Source organism: Somniosus microcephalus, chromosome 15 (assembly GCF_052327205.1).
Source record: "Somniosus microcephalus isolate GS21.2 chromosome 15, FLI_Smic_1.0, whole genome shotgun sequence".
In the NCBI taxonomy this organism is placed as follows: domain Eukaryota; kingdom Metazoa; phylum Chordata; class Chondrichthyes; order Squaliformes; family Somniosidae; genus Somniosus; species Somniosus microcephalus.
This window is the reverse complement of record NC_141001.1, coordinates 99,962,003-99,983,090: the sequence shown is the minus strand read 5'-3', so window position 1 is coordinate 99,983,090 and position 21,088 is coordinate 99,962,003. Positions and strand designations below refer to the sequence as shown.

The 21,088-nt window shown below is 45.4% G+C and overlaps 1 protein-coding gene across 7 annotated transcripts in view; it reads left to right on the top strand.

Moving 5' to 3' along the window:
• nav2a (neuron navigator 2a) overlaps positions 1-21,088 on the top strand; it is a 534,653-nt gene that overhangs the window by 386,886 nt on the left and 126,679 nt on the right. For all 7 annotated transcript variants that reach the window (XM_086008162.1, XM_086008160.1, XM_086008161.1 and 4 more), the window contains 2 exons: positions 7,249-7,387; positions 12,131-12,416. In XM_086008162.1, the coding sequence (XP_085864288.1) occupies positions 7,249-7,387; positions 12,131-12,416 (425 nt within the window). The remainder of the gene's footprint in view (positions 1-7,248; positions 7,388-12,130; positions 12,417-21,088) is intronic.

Below are 21,088 nucleotides of genomic sequence, written 5' to 3'. Positions count from 1 at the left end.
GTGAACACCTTGCCAACCTAGAGCAGGTGCTCACTAGACTACGTGAACATGGGCTACGAGCCAATCGCCCCAAGTGCGAGTTTTTTAAGAAACAGATATCGTATTGTGGCCACGTGATTGATGAAGAGGGGTTACCTAAGTCCCCTGACAAAATTGAAGCGGTAGTTAAGGCTCCAGCGCCTGAAAATGTGTCGCAACTGAGGTCATTCCTCGGATTGGTGAATTACTACCATAAGTTTTTGCCGAATTTGTCCACAATTCTGCATCCACTGAACGCCCTACTACGAACGGGAGTAGCATGGAAATGGAGCGATGAATGTAAGCGGGCCTTTCAGAAGAGTAAGGACCGAACCACTTCAAGAGAAGTATTGGCTCACTACAACCCATCACTACCAATAAGACTGGCGTGTGATGCGTCTCCCTACGGCATTGGGGCTGTGCTGTCACATAAATTCCTTGATGGTTCAGAGAGGCCGATAGCTTTTGCGTCACGCTCGTTAACTTCAGCCGAGCGTAACTACGCCCAGATTGACAGAGAGGCCCTCCGCCTGGTGTGGGGGGTGAAGAAGTTCAATCACTACCTGCGCGGTCAGAAATTTACTCTACTAACTGATCATCAACCTCTCCTCTCCATTTTCAACCCTCAGAAGGGCGTACCGATAATGACGGCACAACAGCTACAGAGGTGGTCCCTTTTCCTAGGGGCACACCAATGTGACATCAAGTACAAAGGAACTAAACAGCATGGGAATGCTGATGGATTGTCGCGCCTACCGTTGCCGATGGTGGAAGAAGAACTGGCAGTGGATCCAGTGGAGTTATTCCACTCGACTATAGTCGAATGTCTCCCTGTGACGAATGCAAACATAGAAAAGGAAACACGAAATGACCCGACACTCTCCTGGGTCTATGATTTAACGGTGAAGGGATGGCCAGCACATGGCGAACCACTGCTGCCAGCATTCTCGCCGAGAAGAGAACAGCTGTCAGTGTGCAGAGGAACCTTGATGTGTGGATCCAGAGTAGTAATTCCACCCAAATTGAAGGATAGAGTGCTCAATGAGCTTCATGAGGGTCATCTGGGAGGGGTAAACATGAAGAACTTAGCCAGAGCGTTTGTGTGGTGGCCAGGAATCGATAGAGAAATCGAAGAGATGACCAAGAGCTGTACAGGATACCAGAAGGTCCAAAACGCCCCACCACAAGCCCCTCTACATCCATGGGAGTGGCCCTCATCTCCATGGCAAAGGGTGCACATTGATTTTGCTGGTCCCTTTATGGACTTGATGTTTTTAATTGCGGTGGATGCACATTCAAAGTGGCCAGAGGTAATAAAAATGTCCTCAACCACCACAGAAAAAACTATCACAGTCTTACGAACCATAGTTGCCAGGAATGGGCTGCCTGAACAGATTTGCTCTGACAATGGACCACAGTTTGTGTCTGAAGAGTTCCGGAGGTTCTTAAAGAACAATGGTGTTAAGCATTACACATCCGCCCCATATCATCCAGCCACTAATGGATTGGCCGAGAGGTTTGTTCAAACATTCAAGAAGGCTATCAAGGCAATGTGTAATGAAGATATACCCCTACAACACAAGGTGGATAACTTCTTGTTTGCCTACCGGAATGCGACACATGCGGTTACCAACCAAACTCCAGCCATGATGTTCTTCAATCGAAGACTACGATGCCGCTTGGATTTGGTTAAGCCAAACGTCAGAAGAGATGTGGAGAACAGGCAGTTTCAGAATATGAATGAAAGGCCGACCAGAAGTTTTAAGATAGGTCAACCAGTTTTGGCCCGGGACTACCGCACAGAGAAATGGCAGCCAGGAACGATCTGTACACGGCAAGGACCTCTAATGTATACCGTGGACGTTGGAGAGAGCATTGTAAGACGCCATGCTGACCAGATTCTAGAGTCACTGGGAAACGTCAACTCCACACCACGATCTGATACACCTGGCGATGAAACCGAAGTACCAATTGCATCTACTGCAGAATCGGTGATATTGGAAGCAGACGAATCAAACAACGACATTGATCCCGACTCAACCTTGCCAGAAGAACCTGATATCCCAAAGAGGCGTTATCCAGACAGAATCAGGAAGCCTCCTCAAAGACTGAACTTATAATTGCTTAACTTCAACCAATGTATCTAGCAACCGTAATTGTAATTGTAATTAGTTATTATTTAGTTGTTAAATGAATGTTATGTACTGTTTATCTAAAAGGGGAGGAATTGTTGTGTATGTACCTTTAAGGGAATAACTGGTCTCAGACTGCAGTACCGGCAGTGACCACCCCTGTATAAAAGGCCCTAGCCGGCTTCTGTAGTTTCAGTTTCCAGGTTGTCTCCATTTAGTAAAGACTTGTTATAATCAACTCCTGCAGTCCGTGTCTCAATTACACACGGACATAATAAAAAGAGTTCCCTGTAAATGGTTACAGCAGAATAGCAGAGGAGGAGGGGAGTATGGAAAATCTGACGAAGAGAAGGCTCCCCTGGCTCAGGAATGTAGTGGCCGAAATATTCTCTGTATTTGAACACTCAGGTTGACCATTAAGTGAGTTCCTAAAGTCCCTTCTGTGTTAAAATGGCACTGCAGGATTGCTTCAGATGAAATTCTGTTAGCTCCCCATCACTTCACTAAAAGTACCTCGGCTGATGTCTTGGAAACACTTCCTTGTTGGTCTCGCCCCTCCTTATCTCCAGCCCTACAACCCTCCAAGAACTCTGCAGCCCTCCAATTCTGACCACTTGTGCATCCCCAACTTCCTTTGCCCCGCCATTGCAGGCCATGCCTTCAGCTACCTCGGCCCTGCGCTCTGGAATTCCCTGCCTAATCCTCTCTGCTCATCTCTCCTCCTTTTAAGATGCTCCTAAATACCTTCCTCTTAGTCCAAGCTTTTGGTCACCCGTCCTACATTACAACAGTGACTACACTTCAAAAAGTACTTCATTGGCTGTAAAGCGCTTTCCGGTGGTCGTGAAAGACGCTATAAAAATGCAAGTCTTTCTTTCTTTCTAATACCTCTTTATAGAGCTGGGTGTCAAATGTTGTCTGATAACACTCCTGTGAAGCACCTCCTGGGACGTTTTACTACATTAAAGGTACAATATAAATGCAAGTTGTTGTTGCATACCTTTTAACACTAGGGATTCCTCATGAGTTTGAATTCCATAGTTTGCAAGTGATGCAGCATATCTAAATGGCCTATGGCCCACTCCCCTTAAATTTCTTAGTGATGGGGCTATGCAGAGACTGGCATCATAAATCGGTAAGAACAACGCACAGAGGTTGCTATCTCCAAACTGCAACAGCACCAAAAAAAAGCCCAAAGATCTCACACACACGGCTTAAATATCCTGCCCACTACCTTATCCAAAGGTCTGCACGGGCCAACCATGCAAAGACCCAATGCTCAGCCCACCTGCAGCCAGAAAGGATTGTGACTTGTGCCCCTGGAAGAGGATGTTTACATGTGCCCCTGCTGAAGCTTTATCTCCAGCAATGCAGGAGGAAAATGTACTTCTGGTAGAGGGACACTGTGCTACCCAGAGGCACGAGTGTGGTCCTATTTATAAAGAAAGAACTTGCATACCTGTAGCGCCCTTCTCCACCTCGGAGCGTCCCAAAGCACTTTCCAATCAATGGTTACTTTTGAAGTGTAGTCACTGTTGTAATGCGGCAGCCAAGTTGCGCACAGCAGGATCCCGCAAGCAGCAACGAGTTAAGGGCCAGGTAATCTGTTTTAGGTGTTGGTTGAGGGATAAAAATTGGCCAAGACACCAGGAAAACTCCTCTGCTCTTCTTCCAATAGTGCCCGTGGGATCTTTTACGTCCACCTGAGTGGACAGACGGGGCCTCGGTTTAACGTCTCATCCGAAAGACGGCACCTCCGACAGTGCAGCCCTCCCTCGGTACTGCACTGGAGTGTCGGCAGAAATGTTGTGCTCAAGTCTCTGCAGTGGGATTTAGAAGCCACGACCTTCTGATTCAGAGGCGAGAGTGCTGCCCACTGAGCCACGGCTGACACCAATTGGTCCTATTTATATTACAGCTCTGAGGCTGCCCCAGGCGGCAGGGCTTTATCTACAATGCTTGTTTTTGCTATCGGTTGTGCTTAAAAGAAAAATAGAGGATCCGCACCCAGGCTGCAGCAGTCGGCTATGTTGTATTTGTGTACAAATGGATTAAAATGTGAAATAAATATTTATTTACTGAAAAAAGAATTGCTTTTTGTAGGTCACCTTGCTGTACATATAATCATACAGCGCAGAAAGAGGCTATTCAGCCCATTTTACCTGTGCTAGCTCTTTAAAAGAGCTGTCCAATTAGTCCCACTCCCCTGTTCTTTCAATCTAGCCCTGCAAATGTTTCCTTTTCAAGTATATATCCAATTCCCTTTTGAAGTTATTACTGAATATGCCTCCTCCAGCCTTTCAGGCAGGCAGCGCATTCCAGATCTCCAGATCATCATAACTCGCTGCATCAAAACATTTCTCCTCATCTCCCCGCTGGCTCTTTTGTCAATTATCTTTGCTCATTTGCTGTAAATTGTACATCCTTTGTACAATTCAGTTGATTATTTTTTTACTGTTCCTTTTGTTTGACTCACTTTTTGTGAACATTGATCAGCGATTAACATGTGTGAGCTTGCACCATTTTAACTGGAATTCAGGCAGCTTTCAAAATCCTGTCAACAATGAAATCTGCTGCAGGTCATTCATAGCTTCTGTGCTTCTGACTTTATATTTAAAATGTGTTTCCAAAGTACAGCCACACTTGCAAGATCCTCAAGTTGACTTCAGGCCGAAAGGTGAAACATCTATATATGGGGTGTGCAGATGGACTGCCTATTGAAATAGTTAATCATTATTTTTTGCTCAGTCATTCGAAAATAAAATGCACAGCCAGCCAATGTGTGCATCCATTTTAAATGTGGCGTGAAATTGCAGCTTTTTGGAACAACCTTTTTAGTTACTAAAAGAAAAGTGGGTGGACCCTGATTGTCATCCAGGGACTCTGCTGACACGTGACTTCATGAAACTCTTGCGACTACTTGGGAACTGTTGACTGCAGGTGCAAAACTGGGCACAAGATCCGGTGCAGCTGATACTGACTTGTATCCGTGCGGTAACTAAAGATTTCCTGTTTAAAAACCACCGCCTCTGGAGATGTGCCCAGGGGAAAACAGTGGAGATCAATGTTCAACACTGTATTGGCCTGTTTCTTTTTGTCTTTTGGAAACTTAACAAAAGTTTGTTGAGATTTTATAACATTCTTCAGCCATCTGTCATTGTAATTGAAACACAAGAGTTACCTGGTGCCAGTGTCGCCCACCTGTAACTGCAGGTAAAGATTCAGGAGTTGCCCAGGATTGAAGTGGCTGAGAGCTTGACTGGGGAGTTCTGCTTATGCAGTTACACCTTTAGTGGGAGCCTTCAACAGGATTTAAATGATCAAATGCGTTCCTCAATGTGAGAAATGCTTTTTCTCGGGTCTCAAAAGCATAATTCTATATGCAGATAGTCTCCTTGTAACAACCACATGAGACGCCTTTTTAGAGACTGTCTCTCTGATTACCTCGCACCCCATTCTTGGTGGTGTCTGGTCACTTCAGCTCACCTTTTCACGGAGGCGTGGTTGAGAATGTAAGAACATAAGAAATAGGAGTAGGCCACACAGCCCCTCGAGCCTGCTCCGCCATTCAATAAGATCATGGCTGAACTTCTACATCAACTCCATTTTCCCGACCGATCCCCATATCCCCCTTGATTCCCCTAGAGTCCAAAAATCTATCGATCTCTGTCTTGAATATACTCATCAACTAAGCATCCACAGCCCTCTGGGGTAGAGAATTCCAAAGATTCACCACCCTCCGAATGAAGAAATTTCTCCTCATCTCAGTCCTAAATGGCCGACCCCTTATCCTGAGACTATGACACCTAGTCCTAAACTCTCCAGCCAGAGGAAACAGCCTCTCAGCATCTACCCTGTCAAGCCCTCTAAGAATTTTATGGGGGCAAAATTTGGTTGCTTTGCACCTCCTGTTAGCGCCCCAACACTAGCACCCCACGGCGCTGTGCTTCCGGCTGACGTTATTGCCGTGCGCAATGCCCCAGCCACAAACCTGACGCCCCCTGACGTACCACCAGACATTATCAGACCGGGTCAGAGGGGCGTACTTGCAGCCGGGGCGGCGATATTTAAAGGGGATGTGCCGGGTGGCCATATTTTTTGCTGGCCGCCTGCCAGCACCTGCCCCCTTTGGCCTCCTCCCGTGGGGTGCCGGCTGCGATCGGGCAGCCTGGCACTCCTCGAGTGCCGGGCTCTTTTGCTGGCACCCTGCTCCCCGGTGGTCCAGCAGGGCCCCGGTTTGCGCTGTGCAAGGCCCCTCCCCTTTAGTAAGGGGAGGAAGGCCTGTAGTACCGCGGCGCTATGTGCCGGCGCAATATTGGGCTGGAGAGCCCCAAAAGGGAGGGGGCGCGCTTCCAGTAGCGCCCTGCCTCCCTCTTGGGGGGCTACCATCCAATTTTGGGCGCTAATTTCTTCGGGGCGCTAAAAGCAGCGCCCCAGCAATGTTCGCGCCCCAAAGGGGGCACGACCCAATTTTTCCCCCTATATGTTTAATGAGATCACCTCTCATTCTTGAGAATATGATTAGGGGAAGCAAAACTACATATTGTCACCCCATGGCACTGTATATTGGTGCACCAATGCCCTCGGCCATTGAGCAGTATATCTGAAAGTAATACCTAAAGTGATTTCTCAAAATAATGCCTAGTGCCCGAATTCTCATGGAAGAGCTGAATACTTTACATCGCCGGAGTTGCAGCAATTTGTCAGAATGTGCATACGTTGCACAGAGCAGTTTTCTGTTGTTCATTAACATAGGTTAGACCCCTTCCTTGGAATAAATTGACTCCAGAAACCAAGAAATATGTTACAACTGGTGTGAAATATTTTGAATAAACCGTTTACTTGTGTTTCAACATTTAACGCGGACACACATAGTTTTGCAAAGGATGTAATGGAGCTAATTGGCGGGATCACTTTGCACCCTTGTGTGCTGTCAGTTTTTGTTCACATCCCAGCATTTCTGAGCCACCCACTGTGGGAAGCAGGCTTCTTGTAAAATGATGATCGAAGACAATGGCTGGGAGGTGTCTGTTTTGTTTGAAACTGCTTGCAGAACATGTGGTTCTAATCGGCCTGTGTTTGTTTTTTCCTCTTTTAGCTGGGATGACAGCAGCTCTGTCAGCAGTGGGATTAGCGACACAATAGACAACCTCAGCACCGACGACATCAACACGAGTTCTTCCATCAGCTCGTATGCCAACACGCCAGCCACCTCTCGCAAAAACCCCGATAACCAGGTAAAATGCCACTCCGGAATGGCGAACCAGTGAAATCCATCCCTGCAGACTTCCGATGTCTTTTCGCATTCATAAAAGTAGATTTCATGAATATTTATGGTGCCAGTCAGTGAAGGCAAAGTGCACAAACAAGCCTGACACAGATCTTCAAGTAACGAGCCCTTTGTGCTTGTCACATGTTGAACCTTCATAATTCATTTATTTAGTCTTTGAAGAATTATTTTAAACACGATGAGAAGAGTTTATGGCCTGGATACTCGTCTCTGGCAGTGGTGCAAAATGAGCGGTATTGGATTGGCTGCCTGTTTTGTGCAGTGCCTGATAGTTGACTGCAATGACTGCTGTGTTTAACGGGTGGCTGATCCAATACTGCCCGTTTTTGCACCGCTGACCGAGAGGAATTTCTAGACCTATTTCTTTAAATCATTTTAAAAGTCCTCCCTTTATCACATTTTATTCCTCAGCCAAGAATTCAGGAAGACGACCGACTCCTTGGCCACTGACCACGTCCCTCTTGAACGGACCTCATGGAAGTCTAAGAAACATTTCAGACATATATAGGGCTGGATTTTCCGATCAGAGGCTTCCTGCGGGCGGATGCCTCCAATCTGGAAAAAATCTACGCACTTACCTGCTGGCTCCGTAGGTCCCGAGACTTCCGATCCTGGGCCTCTCCTGGTGCACGCGCGTGCAGAGGACTCGGTATCCCAGGGGCGCAGGCGGTTCGCAAGCGTCCCTGGGATCACGTGGGCCATGGGGAACCAATCAAAGAAGGGAATCCCCCTTCATTTTTAACAGGTCTCCGCATAGATCTGTCAAAAGTATGAATGGGGATCACTCAAAAAACACACTGAAACATTTTTTTTTTAAAATCATGTATTAGTTAAAATTACATTAAATTAAATATTTTAAACAATTTAGATTTTTTGAAAAAAGTAATTAAAGTTTTTTACGGGGCTAAAAATAAACTTACCTTTTTTAAAAGTATTTAATAAAAATTATAAATGAGTGAAATTTAATTTTTTTTTTAAACTCTTGCTGGTAAAAGCAGGCCTTGCGCTTGCTTTTACCAGCCGTAAGATTTTTAAAGGTTTTCAGCAGGCGGAGGCTCTGCAGAAAGCGGAACTCTCTCCACCCGCAGAGGCCCTTCTCTAGGGCAGGCGTCCGATCTGTCCGGAAGTGCCGGTTTTCAGCGCATGCGCTTGGCATGCCTGAAACCGGCACTTGCGCGGCCCCAATGGGTGTGTACACAACGCGTACACACCCGTGGGGGTCGGAAAATACGGGTTAAGCAAGTACTCTGCTGTTAGTGACGTCTTTGTGGTAGTAAATGGTCGTCGGGTCTGAGACCGGAGGGTGTGAATTCAGGCTGTTCAATTGTGACAGAAGGCCATTGTAGTCTGGCCCATTCCTGTTCTCACCCAATGTTCACAACCTTTTCCCTCACCAACCCCGCCCCATGACCAGTTGTTACCTTCCTTTGTAGCTCCCATGCCAACTCTAGGATCTAACCTATGATCATCCTGCTCTGAATAGGTTAGTTTCATGTAGGGCACTATCTTAACCAGCTGAACCATCGTGGGAGTTGTCTGTCATGTTCTAACTAGTGAGCTCTCCAAAATGACCAGGTGCTTATGGGGTCATTAGTAACATGCTCCTTGATATCTAGCCTTGTGCTGTCTCTGGGGTTCACTCGCGTTCATCTTTCTGCTGTTTATAAATTAGATTTCATTGGAGAGCCTTCAGGAATGTGTTTGTGTATGCACGTGCTCTGTGAACTTCACCCTGATGTGCATGCATTTGTAAAAACATCAAAACACCACTCTGTTCCTGCTCATTGGCCATATTGCATGACGATACTATGTTGAAAACTGGGCACTGTAGCGTTGTCCTTTTAAGTTATAAAATCAAATTCAAGTCAAGTCCTGAGAGGTATGTTTTTACCTAACTTTCATACCCATCACAATTTTACCATTACAATTTATTTTTTTGTTGCAATTATGCTTGGGGTCGGATTCTACAAATCAGATGCTCTTAGGGAGCCTGGGCTTTAAAAAGTTTTTTTCCCCCCTCATGTCAAAGTTTTGTTTGGGCGCTGTTCTTGGAAGATCAGGTGCATGTTTACACATACTTTTTATTAAAAGAGACAGAGATGGATAAGGTGGTGTAATGTACAGTGTTGGGGAGAAATGCTTGCTGTGAATGGCAGTTCATTGTTTAGCAGCTAGGAATTTCGGAAAGGATACTTGTTATATCACATTGCTCTAAACAGCTATGAAGGAATTAATTGATGCGGTCAACGATAAACCAGTTCATAACTAATGAGCTCTGCTCTTTTATCTAAAACGGAATAAAAGAGTTACTATACTTTGAAAATTGGTTCGTGGAAACCAGTCAGATTCAATCTTCTTGGCTTTTAACATGCTGTGCATTCGCGTTCTCATGGCATTTGGAATAAGAATTTAGAACTAATCACGCCTGCTGATAGTGGCATTACATTTTAGGAGAACCTGTAGACTGTGATTATACTGGGTTTCCATTGCTGCAACACAATGAATATTAATAATCCGGCGGTTCTATCTTATTTATGTTTGGCTATGGGAAGCAGGTGCAATACCACCCATGTTGCTGGTCATGTTGAGATTATTGAAAACACCCATTGGAATTGATAATTGCTTTGAACTATGGAAACTTTATTTGGAGTCCAACTTTGTTCTCTGTCTGCTCATGACCTGAATGAATATTTTCAAAATGTTTTTTAAAGAATACTGTTTCATAGAACGCCTGTGTTGTTCTTCGAAATAGTTTATTTGCTCTACTGTCCCACACATAACGTATACTATTCCTTGCCCATCCTGTTGGACTGTGTGTGGCATTCCCACCTGTCAAAAGCTTGCTTAATGCACCTGTTCTCAATTACAGTCTATTCCTCTCAATTCAGTCATTTAATTAAAATAATCTAATAATTCAGTTTTTAGCAATAAATTCTCACTCTGCCGCTAATGACATTGCTTGATTCCCATTATTGGATAATTTAATTCTTTTAGTGGGAAAAATATGACTGCATAATCAGTAGACCGTAAAGAATCTCTGTTGCAATTTAAATCAGCTAAATTGTTTTAAAGCAAGATACACACCACAGTATATAGATTCAGAAAAAAATAGTTTTTGAACAGCGAAGATAAAAAAAAAATCTCTGAAGAAACTATTTTAGGAAAATATATGTTTCATAATCCACACTACATCCGTATTAAAGAACTCTGAAAATGGGAAGCTTTCATATTTAAGGGAAAGTAATCATTGTTTTCAAAGATGAAAAAGGTGAAGTAGGAACTACAGGCATTGTCTATATATTTTAGGTAATAACACATACTTCAGGCTGTTGTTTTGCATAACTGTGTGCCTTTGAGTTAGAGGAATTGCCATTTCTGCAGTTCTCAAATAGGATTTCACGATAAATTCTAACACCAGTAATGAAAATGGGTAAACTTCAATTCCCGTTGTTGGTCTTTGATGTGAAAATACAGAGGAAGGCTACTTTCTAGGAGGAATGATGAGGGCACATTGGGAGTGGAGGTGAAACAACATGGTATAGTTGTGTCCAGTATGTTCACCAAGCCCAGCTGAGATGGCAGTGGGAGTTCAGCTTCCTGGACCATTTGCCCAGGGATCCTGCTCATGACCAATATCTAGACACGTGTAGTTTCCAGGTGAAAGTAGTTTGGGCTCTGCTGGGATTGTTCAAGGACAGATAGCTAACTGACACTCTGCAAGCTTACACATCAAGAATGGATGCTTGAACAAGGTAGTGGAGTGGTGCCTCAGCAGTAGTTGCTACTTTCCAGGGAGGAATGATGAGGGCACATTGGGAGTGGAGGTGAAAGAACATGGTATAGTTGTGTCCAGTATGTAATAACCGGGAGACAAAATGTTACGAATTTATTGAAAAAAACTGGTGATATCACATGAAGTTTCTATATATTCAGCACAGTAAAGATGCAAGCAATCACTTTTCTGTGACTGGTAGGGGTTACTGCAACAAGAGGGTTTATGGCACAGTTTGACAGTATAAGCTATTATCAGTTGTGCTGGCAGCATACTGCCAGAATCTTTCAATTAATAATATTTTGTAGTGTTTTAAGTGAAGATGTGGAAGATTGAGCTTCTATGTGAAAATTGCACTGCTCAAAGTGTTTAAAAAATTGCCGAATTGAAAAGTTGACTAGATGTAATCTTCACTAGTCTCGCATGCTGCTGGGTGAGGGATTTGTTTACATCAAGAACAGCATTGTCTTTTGAAAGTCTTGCTTCTTTTGTTGTCCCTTCAACTGAACACCCAAACTAACCTTGCAGATTCTGAAACGGAAGAAATCTTTGTCAGTATATTTCGGGTAAGTGGTAGATTTTAAAAATCTTCTCACAGAGTGATTGTGCAGGGGAAGTTATAGCATAGAAATGCATCAATACATGTGTGTAAATAAGGAGTGAAAGGTCTACCTCACGAAAGATATCAACTGAGTACAAACCACAAATTTCACAGTTCCTGATTCTACATCCTGTTTATCCCACAGGTGAAAATGTATGTACCACTTTTAATTGTGGTAGACAGCTAGAAGATAAAGGCAATTAAACAGCTTTATAGAGTTAGGAAGCTGATGTTAACACCAACAACTTTTTAAATCCATGTGGGTTACGTTGTCCAAGATCATGCTATTTGAAAGTAATGGGTTGTCGTTTGTCCAGCCTCAGACAGATGCCGAGAAGCATTCTGAAAGAAACTCCACTTGGCCTGGTGACGAAGTAAAAAGGTCAGACGGTGGATCAGACAGCGGAATAAAGATGGATTCTAGCTCGAAATGGAGGCGAAACCCATCGGATGTTTCTGATGAGTCCGAAAAAAGCAGTTCAAATAAGAAGACCACAGTCATTTCCCAGACAGGATCCTGGCGTCGAGGGATGACAGCACAGGTTGGCATCACTACGCCCAGGGCTAAAACATCTACAAACACGCTTAAAGCCCATGGAGCAGGTAAGGAGAATTAACTATCTGATTTTTCAAAAAAATTTCAAAGTGATCTCTTGTGTCTACATCTAGGAGGCATTCAAAGACTGCTGCTCACCTCAGTTATGTGTTGTTGGGTTTCAGAATGCTATGTCTACATAGTGACTCACCAAGCTAACATTGAATGAGTCTCACCCTAGCGCAGGTTTGAAAACCTGAATCTGAATATTACATTTCCTCGTCAAGACAATACTCAATAGTTTAATTAGAAAAGTACTGAAGCAAGATTTCATCTATCAGGGATTGGATGGGGAAGAGGAGAGGATACTGTGCTGATTATTCTGTTAGAATACCAGTGAAAAAAAAACTTAAATGACCTTCAAGAGAAGATAAGCCCCTTTTGAGCCAATCGTATTTAACAAAGTAACAGTGTTTTCTCAATGGCTGTCAGCCCAGTTGCTGCGGTAATTGGAGTTCATTTGAACCAGTGATCTGTGCTGTCAATCACAAAACCTCCTTTAGTCCCCCTAAGCAAGTGAAGAGGTGTTAATGTAATTGGTGTGAGTTTCAGATCTCAACTGAAGAGGGGTTTGACTTTGGGAGCAGGCTTTTACTGATTTGGGTCTGGTTTATTAATATTCTAGAGCAATTGAAAATTTCAATTTTTTCCATAATTGACTCCCATGCCTTAGTGGAGGAGATTTGATAGAGGTGTTCGAAATCATGAGGGGTCTAGACAGAGTAAATAGAGAGAAACTGTTCCCATTGGTGGAGGGGTCAAGAACCAGAGGACACAGATTTAAGGTGATTGGCAAAAGAACCAAAGACGACATGAGGAAAAACTTTTTTACGCAGCGAGTGGCTAGGATCTGGAATGCACAGCCTGAAAGGGTGGCAGAGGTAGACTCAATCATGGCTTTCAAAAGAGAATTGGATAAGTACCTGAAGGAAAAAATTTGCAGGGCTACGGGGAAAGGGCGGGGGAGTGGGACTAGCTGAAGTGCTCTTGCAGAGAGCTGGCACGGGCTCGATGGGCCAAATGGCCTCCTTCTGTGCTGTAACCATTCTATGATTCTATGGTGTGCTACCAGGGCTGAGAGAGAGGAAATATTGACAGTAGAAATGATAACTAAAAGGTACATAAACACCACCACAGAGACCGTAAATACGTTTTAATGATTTATTATTTTATTGCTCAGACTGCTCTCCAAGAGGACACACGAGCTGTCCATATGGGAAAAGACTCGGTGTGCCCAGAATCTCTTCATTTTAGCGAACTTTTCACACAGTGGATATTCCACAGAAAATACATGCAGGACCTAAAAATTGTGCGGAATTCTGAAAGTGGATCTGATGTATTCTGTTCTTGATTTGTGCTTTGATTCATGTCACTGCCAATGTGGAGAAAAAGCTACAGACGCCGAACTGAAGCCACTGCTTTCTCTCCTCACCTTTAACCCACTCCCCATAGATGACTTCTTACAGAATCTCACTGCTCATGGAACCGAACCACGAGTTCAAACTTGTCTGAACATGGTCGGTTTCAGCAGGCTGGATCCCACCTGATCTGTTCTTAGTTCAGATCTGTTTTTCCAGAAGGCAAAATAAGAACTTGGAGCTGAATCAAGTTTTCACCTTATTCCTCAGCCAGGGCTAGGGATTTATCATCTTAGTTCAGAAATATATTGGATTTAGTGAGCTTTGCTCACCTCATATCTAACCAATCTTAAGGCTTTTGATCCAGCCCTATTGATGATGTGGGTTATCAGTGAAACAATGAGGCCTCACATGAGGTTGCTTATAATGCTCTTTTTTTGTCAGAATTTCTGCAAACGATACATTTCACATGACCAGGGATCCTTGTATAAAGTGTGCAAACATTTATTTAACACTGTCAGTACCTTAGTATGTCCCGAGCCACTCACCTAAGTCTTAATGCTGAGCCTCTTCCCCACTCTCCTGACCATGACTAAGTCGTCCGCTGGGCCAATAACCAGCTGGTGTGTTACAGTCGACATCTGTTCCACTCACCGGTACAGTACTTCAAACGAGTTCATGCTTAAAATTAGAGTTCTAAATGTTTCAAGGGCCGGTGAATGGAAAGTGTGTTGATGGCAAAATCAGCTGATAACTTGCAGGGAAAGGCAGAAATGTTTTTCCCCGTGTGTGTTTGCACACATTAGCAGGTATTTTTGCCTAACTGACAAACAATGTTAGCAATAACAAAAAAAATATTTGCAAAACTCATGCTATGCATAAATGTCGCAAAATATTTTCTTTTCCACAACGTTAGTGCGTTTCACTGTGATTATTTCATGAGATGTCAAAAATTAAGAAGATAATGCATGGCTGAGGTTAAATTAATCATTACATACAACTGGGCTAGATTTTCCACTCATTCATGGTCAATAGATGGAAAATCTAGCAAAATGTTCTTGTAATGCACGGAATAAAGTTCTCATCCCATGTTCTCTCCCCCATCATGTGGCGTTGCTCCTTCCAAATATATGAATTTCTCACTTCAATTCTGCTTACCCCTTTTCCCACTCCACTCTCTCTGGGTGCCGTTTTAAGATTCATTTTACTTTTATTTCAAATTAATATAATCCACTAAACTTCATTTCTGATTGTTTTAACTTTCAAATATTTTACTTATTTTTAACATTGAACGCTCCTTTTACTTAAAGTTGGATTTTCCACCGACCGACCTCCAAAGGTCATTTTTTCCTACAGTTTGACATACGAGCAATGACAGACAGGAAAAGACCCTCCGGACAATCCAGCCCGTCCCGTACTATTGTGATACCTTGTGCATCACAATATGTACACACCCCACCAACGTTCCCTTTCTGTTGCGTGGCCGTGCAGAAATGTCTCCAGGTCCCTTGCAGCCGGTGAGCTGGCTTCCCGGTGCAAAAAAAAACCCACGCGTGCGTGGAGGCTTGAATGGGCCGCCTGGCCTGTTAAAGGGACCATGCAGCCCAAAAAAAGATTAGGGGGAAACATTGCTCTTCACCCCACCCGAAACCAATGTGATCTCCTGGGCGAGGCGCGAAACAGGATTCAAAAACCCAGGCCAATTTGAGAGAACAAAATCTGGGAAATTCCTCTCCGACCCCCCCCCCCCCCCGCCCCCTTCGGCGATCGAAACTGGTCCAGCAGACCACTCTGGCCCTGATAATTCTATGCTGTGCCTACCTACATGTTTTTTGACACATCAATACAGGAAGAGGCAAATATATTAGGCAGCCCCCCCCCCCCCCCGAAAATAAGCATTCCTGAACGAGTAAACTCGCCTGTGGCATGCTAAGGGTTACTGTATGTAAAAGTGCAGAAAGCAACTCAAATTTGATGCCATAATTTCATACGGCTGTTCGGGTTTACTTTTAAACATTCTATGGATTCAAAAAGAGACTTATTCCTTGTCATAACTTACTGTAAGTCCCCCTAACAATTTGTTCCACAGACTTTTATACTTCATACTTGTAGGCTCACATAGCATAATTGATATAAGATATTTTGACTGAAAATTGTTAGAATAGAATACAAGCATAGAAAAATAGGAGCAGGCCATTCGGCCCTTCGAGCCTGCTCCACCATTCAATATGATCATGGCTGATTCTCTATCTCAATACCATATTCCCGCTCTCTCCCCATACCCCTTGATGCCTTTTGTGTCTAGAAATCTATATATCTCCTTAAATATATTCAGTGACTTGGCCTCCACAGCCTTCTGTGGTAGAGAATTCCACAGGTTCACCACCCTCTGAGTGAAGACATTTCTCCTCATCTCAGTCCTAAATGCCCTACCCCGTATCCTGAGACTGACCCCTTGTTCTAGAACCCCCCAGCCAGGGGAAACATCCTCCCTGCATCCACTCTGTCTCGCCCTGTCAGAATTTTATATGTTTCAATGAGATCCCCCCTCATTCTTCTAAACTCTAGTGAATACAGACCTAGTCGACCCAATCTCTCCTCATACGACAGTCCTGCCATCCCAGGAATCAGTCTGGTGAACCTTCGCTGCACTCCCTCTATGGCAAGTATATCCTTTCTTAGGTAAGGAGACCAAAACTGCACACAGTACTCCAGGTGTGGTCTCACCAAGGCCCTGTACAACTGTAGTAAGACATCCGTGCTCCTGTACTCAAATCCTCTTGCAATTAAGGCCAACATACCATTTGCCTTCCTAACTGCTTGCTGCACCTGCATGTTTGCTTTCAGTGACTGGTGTACAAGGACACCCAGGTCCCTTTGTACATCAGCATTTCCCAATCTAGCACCATTTAAATAATACTCTACCTTTCTGTTTTTCCTACCAAAGTGGATAACTTCACATTTATCCACGTTATACTGCATCTGCCATGTATTTGCCCACTCACTCAACTTGTCTAAATCGCCTTGAAGCCTCTTTGCATCCTCCTCACAACATCAATCCCACCTAGTTTCATGTCGTGAGCAAATTTGGAAATATTACATTTGGTTTCCTCATCCAAATCATTAATATATATTATGAATAGCTGGGGCCCAAGCACTGATCCCTGCGGTACCCCACTAGTCACTGCCTGCCACCCCGAAAAAGACCCATTTATTCCTAATCTCTCTTTCCTGTCTGTTAACCAATTTTCAATCCATGCCAGTATATTACCCCCAAACCCATGTGCTTTAATTTTGCACACTAACCTCTTATGTGGGACTTTATCAAAGGCCTTCTGAAAATCCAAATATACCGCATCCACGGGTTCGCCCTCATCTATTCTACCAGTTACATCCTCAAAAAACTCCAGTAGGTTTGTCAAACACGATTTCCCTTCCATAAATCCATGTTGACTTTGTGTAATCCCGTTGATATTTTCGAAGTGTCCTCTTATCACATCCTTTGTAATAGACTCGAGCATTTTCTCTGCTACTGATATGGTAACTGTAGTTCCCTTTTTTTTTTCTCCCTTTTTTTTAAATAGTGGGGTTACATTTGCCACCCTCCAATCTGCAGGAACTGTTCCATAATCGAAAGAATTTTGGAAGATGACAACCAATGCATCCACTATTTCCATGGCTACCTCTTTTAGTACTCTGGGATGCAGATTATCAGGCCCTGGGGATTTATCAGCTTTCAGTCCCATTAATTTCTCCAGCACTTTTTTTCTAATACTAATTTCCTTTAATTCTTCCTTCTCACTAGACCCTTGGTAACCCTAGCATTTCTTGGAATTTATTTGTGTCCTCTTCCATGAAGACAGAACCAAAGTATTTGTTTAATTGCTCTGCCATACCCTTGTTCCCCATTATAAATTCTCCTGTTTCTGACTGTAAGGGACCTACATTTGTCTTCACTAATCTTTTTCTTTTTACATACTTGTAGAAGCTTTTACAATCCGCTTTTATGTTCTTTGCAAGTTTACTTTCATACTCTATTTTTTCCCTCTTAACTAATCTCTTGGTCCTTTTTTGCTGAACTCTAAACTGTTCCCAATTCTCAGGCTTGCTACTTTTTCTGGCAACTTTATATGACTCCTCTTTGGATCTAATACTATCTGTAATTTCTTTTGTTAGCCATGGTTGGGCCGCTTTTCCTTTTGTGTTTTTTGCGCCAGAAAGGAATGTTTAACTATTGCAATTCAATTGAGGAGAGGTTGAGTAGATTGGGACTCTACTCATTGGAGTTCAGAAGAATGAGAGGCAATCTTATTGAAACATATAAGATTGTGAAGGGGTTGGATCGGGTGGATGCGGGGAGGATGTTCCCAATGATGGGTGAAACTAGAACTAGGGGGCATAGTCTTAGAATAAGGGGCTGCTCTTTCAAAACTGAGATGAGGAGGAACTACTTCACTCAGAGGGTGGTAGGTCCATGGAATATGCTGCCCCAAAAAGCTGTAGAAGCTACATCATTACATAAATTTAAAACAGAAATAGACAGTTTCCTAGAAGTAAAGGGAATTAAAGGTTACGGGGAGCGGGCAGGAATTTGGACATGAGTCTAGGTTCGGATCGGTCATGGCCCTGTGGGTAACGGAGCGGGCCCAGGGGCCGTGTAGCCTGATCCTGCTCCTATTTCGTGTGTCTAATTCTGTTAGATTCAGGAGATGGTTCTGTGATAGTGGATTGGCGGTTAGGATCAGATCAGCCATGATCTTATTGAATGGCGGAGCAGGCTCGAGGGGCCGATTGGCCTACTCCTGCTCCTATTTCTTATGTTCTTATGTAATTCATGCATTCGTTCTTTAAATGTTAGCCATTGCCTATTCACTGTCATGCCTTTTAATGAAGCTCCCCAATCTATCATAGCCAACTCACTCGTCATACCATCGTAGTTTTCTTTGTTTAGATTTAGGACCCTAGTTTCGGATTGGACTTCTTCACTTTCCATTTTAATGAAGAATTCTATCATGTTATGGTCACTCTTCCCTAAAGGACCCCGCACAACAAGATTATTAATTAACCCCTTCTCATTGCACAATACCCAATCTAGGATAGCCTGTTCCCTAGTTGGCTCCTCAACATACTGGTCTAAAAAGCCATCTCGCACACACTCCAGGAATTCAGCCTCCACAGTATTATTGCTAATTTGGTTTGGCCAGTCTATATGTAGATTAAAGTCACCCATGATTACTGTAGTACCCTTGTTACATGCATCTCTAATTTCCTGTTTGATGCCATCCCCTACATTACCACTACTGTTTGGAGGCCTATAGACAACTCCCATCAATGTTTTCTGCCCTTTGGTACTTCTTAGCTCCACCCAGACTGATTTTACATCTTGAATTTCTGAGCCAATATCCCTTCTCAGTATTGCTCTGATTTCATCCTTTATTTACAAGGCCACCCCACCTCCTTTCCCTTCCCCTTTTTAGATCTATCTGTACCATTTACTATTCCTCAGTCAAAAGTGTGGGCATGTAGATCAGCTCCTATGTATCTGCCAATACTCAGTCAAGTGCTGTCTGTCAGATAAGGCATTTAAAGCAAGTTCACTTTTGTCAATTCAGATGGCTGTGCAAGATCCCATGGCACTTTTTTGAAAATAGGGATGAGCACAAGCTGGTTGAAGATTTGGGTGGTGGGGGGGATTTTTAACCCCCAAAACCGGATGGGTTTGGGTTGGGTGGGAAGTAATGTTAAAAATTTCAAACATGAGTCCAACTCACCTAACCCGCCCACTTCCGGTTTTGACGGAGGCGGGACGAGAGGTGGGCAACCAACACGCTATCAGGTGGTGGGTCAGTCGTTGAAACTTTTTAAGGAGGCTGCATGCCTCCATTTTAACAAGGCTTGAGTTTTTTTATTGCTGTTCAGGTTTCCCAGGTCTCTGGAAACCTGGCAGATTAATGTAGGCGAGAAGTTCTGGATCCATAAGGTAAGTGCTTTTACAGCAATGCTTGTGGGTCAGGAGGAGCAGGAGTGTTTACTCCAGGCCCAACAAATTTACCTTGTAATCTCCCCCAACCCCGCCGTGATCACCACCCCCACCCTCACCCCCAGTGATCTGTCATCTTCAGCGACCATCCCCCCCCGCAATCACCCCCCCTTCGCGATCACCTTCAACCCAGCACTCTTCAGACTCCCCATCTTTCCCCCTCTCCAATTGTCCCCTTAACCTCCTACCTCCCCCCCCCCGCGATCACCCTCGACCCCCACCTACGATCACCCCCCAACCGCCCCAGCGATTTTCCCCCCCCACCACAGCCCCCGCGATCACCCCTGACCCCCCCACAGTCCCCGCGATCACCCTCGACCCACCCGCGATCACCCTCGACACCCCCGCGATCACCCTCGACCCCCCCCCGCGATCACCCTCGACCCCCCCTGTGATCACCCTCGACCCCCCCGCGATCACCCTCGACACCCACCCCCGTGATCACCCTCGACCCCCCCCCCGCGATCACCCTCGACCCCCCCGCGATCACCCTCGACACCCACCCCCGTGATCACCCTCGACACCCCCCCGCGATCACCCTCGACCCCCCCGCGATCACCCTCGACCCCCCCGCGATCACCCTCGACCCCCCCGCGATCACCCTCGACCCCCCCGCGATCACCCTCGACCCCCCCGCGATCACCCTCGACACCCACCCCCGCGATCACCCTCGACCCCCCCCGCGATCACCCTCGACCCCCCCGCGATCACCCTCGACCCCCCCGCGATCACCCTCGACACCCACCCCCGTGATCACCCTCGACACCCCCCCGCGATCACCCTCGACCCCCCCGCGATCACCCTCGACCCCCCCCGCGATCACCCTCGACCCCCCCCGCGATCACCCTCGACCCCCCCCGCGATCACCCTCGACCCCCCCCGCGATCACCCTCGACCCCCCCGCGATCACCCTCGACCCCCCCCGCGATCACCCTCGACCCCCCCGCGATCACCCTCGACCCCCCCCCGCGATCACCCTCGACCCCCCCCGCGATCACCCTCGACCCCCCCCCGCGATCACCCTCGACCCCCCCGTGATCACCCTCGACCCCCCCGTGATCACCCTCGACCCCCACCCCCGCAATCACCCTCGACCCCCCCACGATCACCCTCGATCCCCTCCGCGATCACCCTCGACCCCCCCGCGATCACCCTCGACCCCCCCACGATCACCCTCGATCCCCTCCGCGATCACCCTCGATCCCCCCCGCAATCACCCTCGACCTCCTCCGCGATCACCCTCGACCCCCCCCCCGCAATCACCCTCGACCCCTCCCCCACA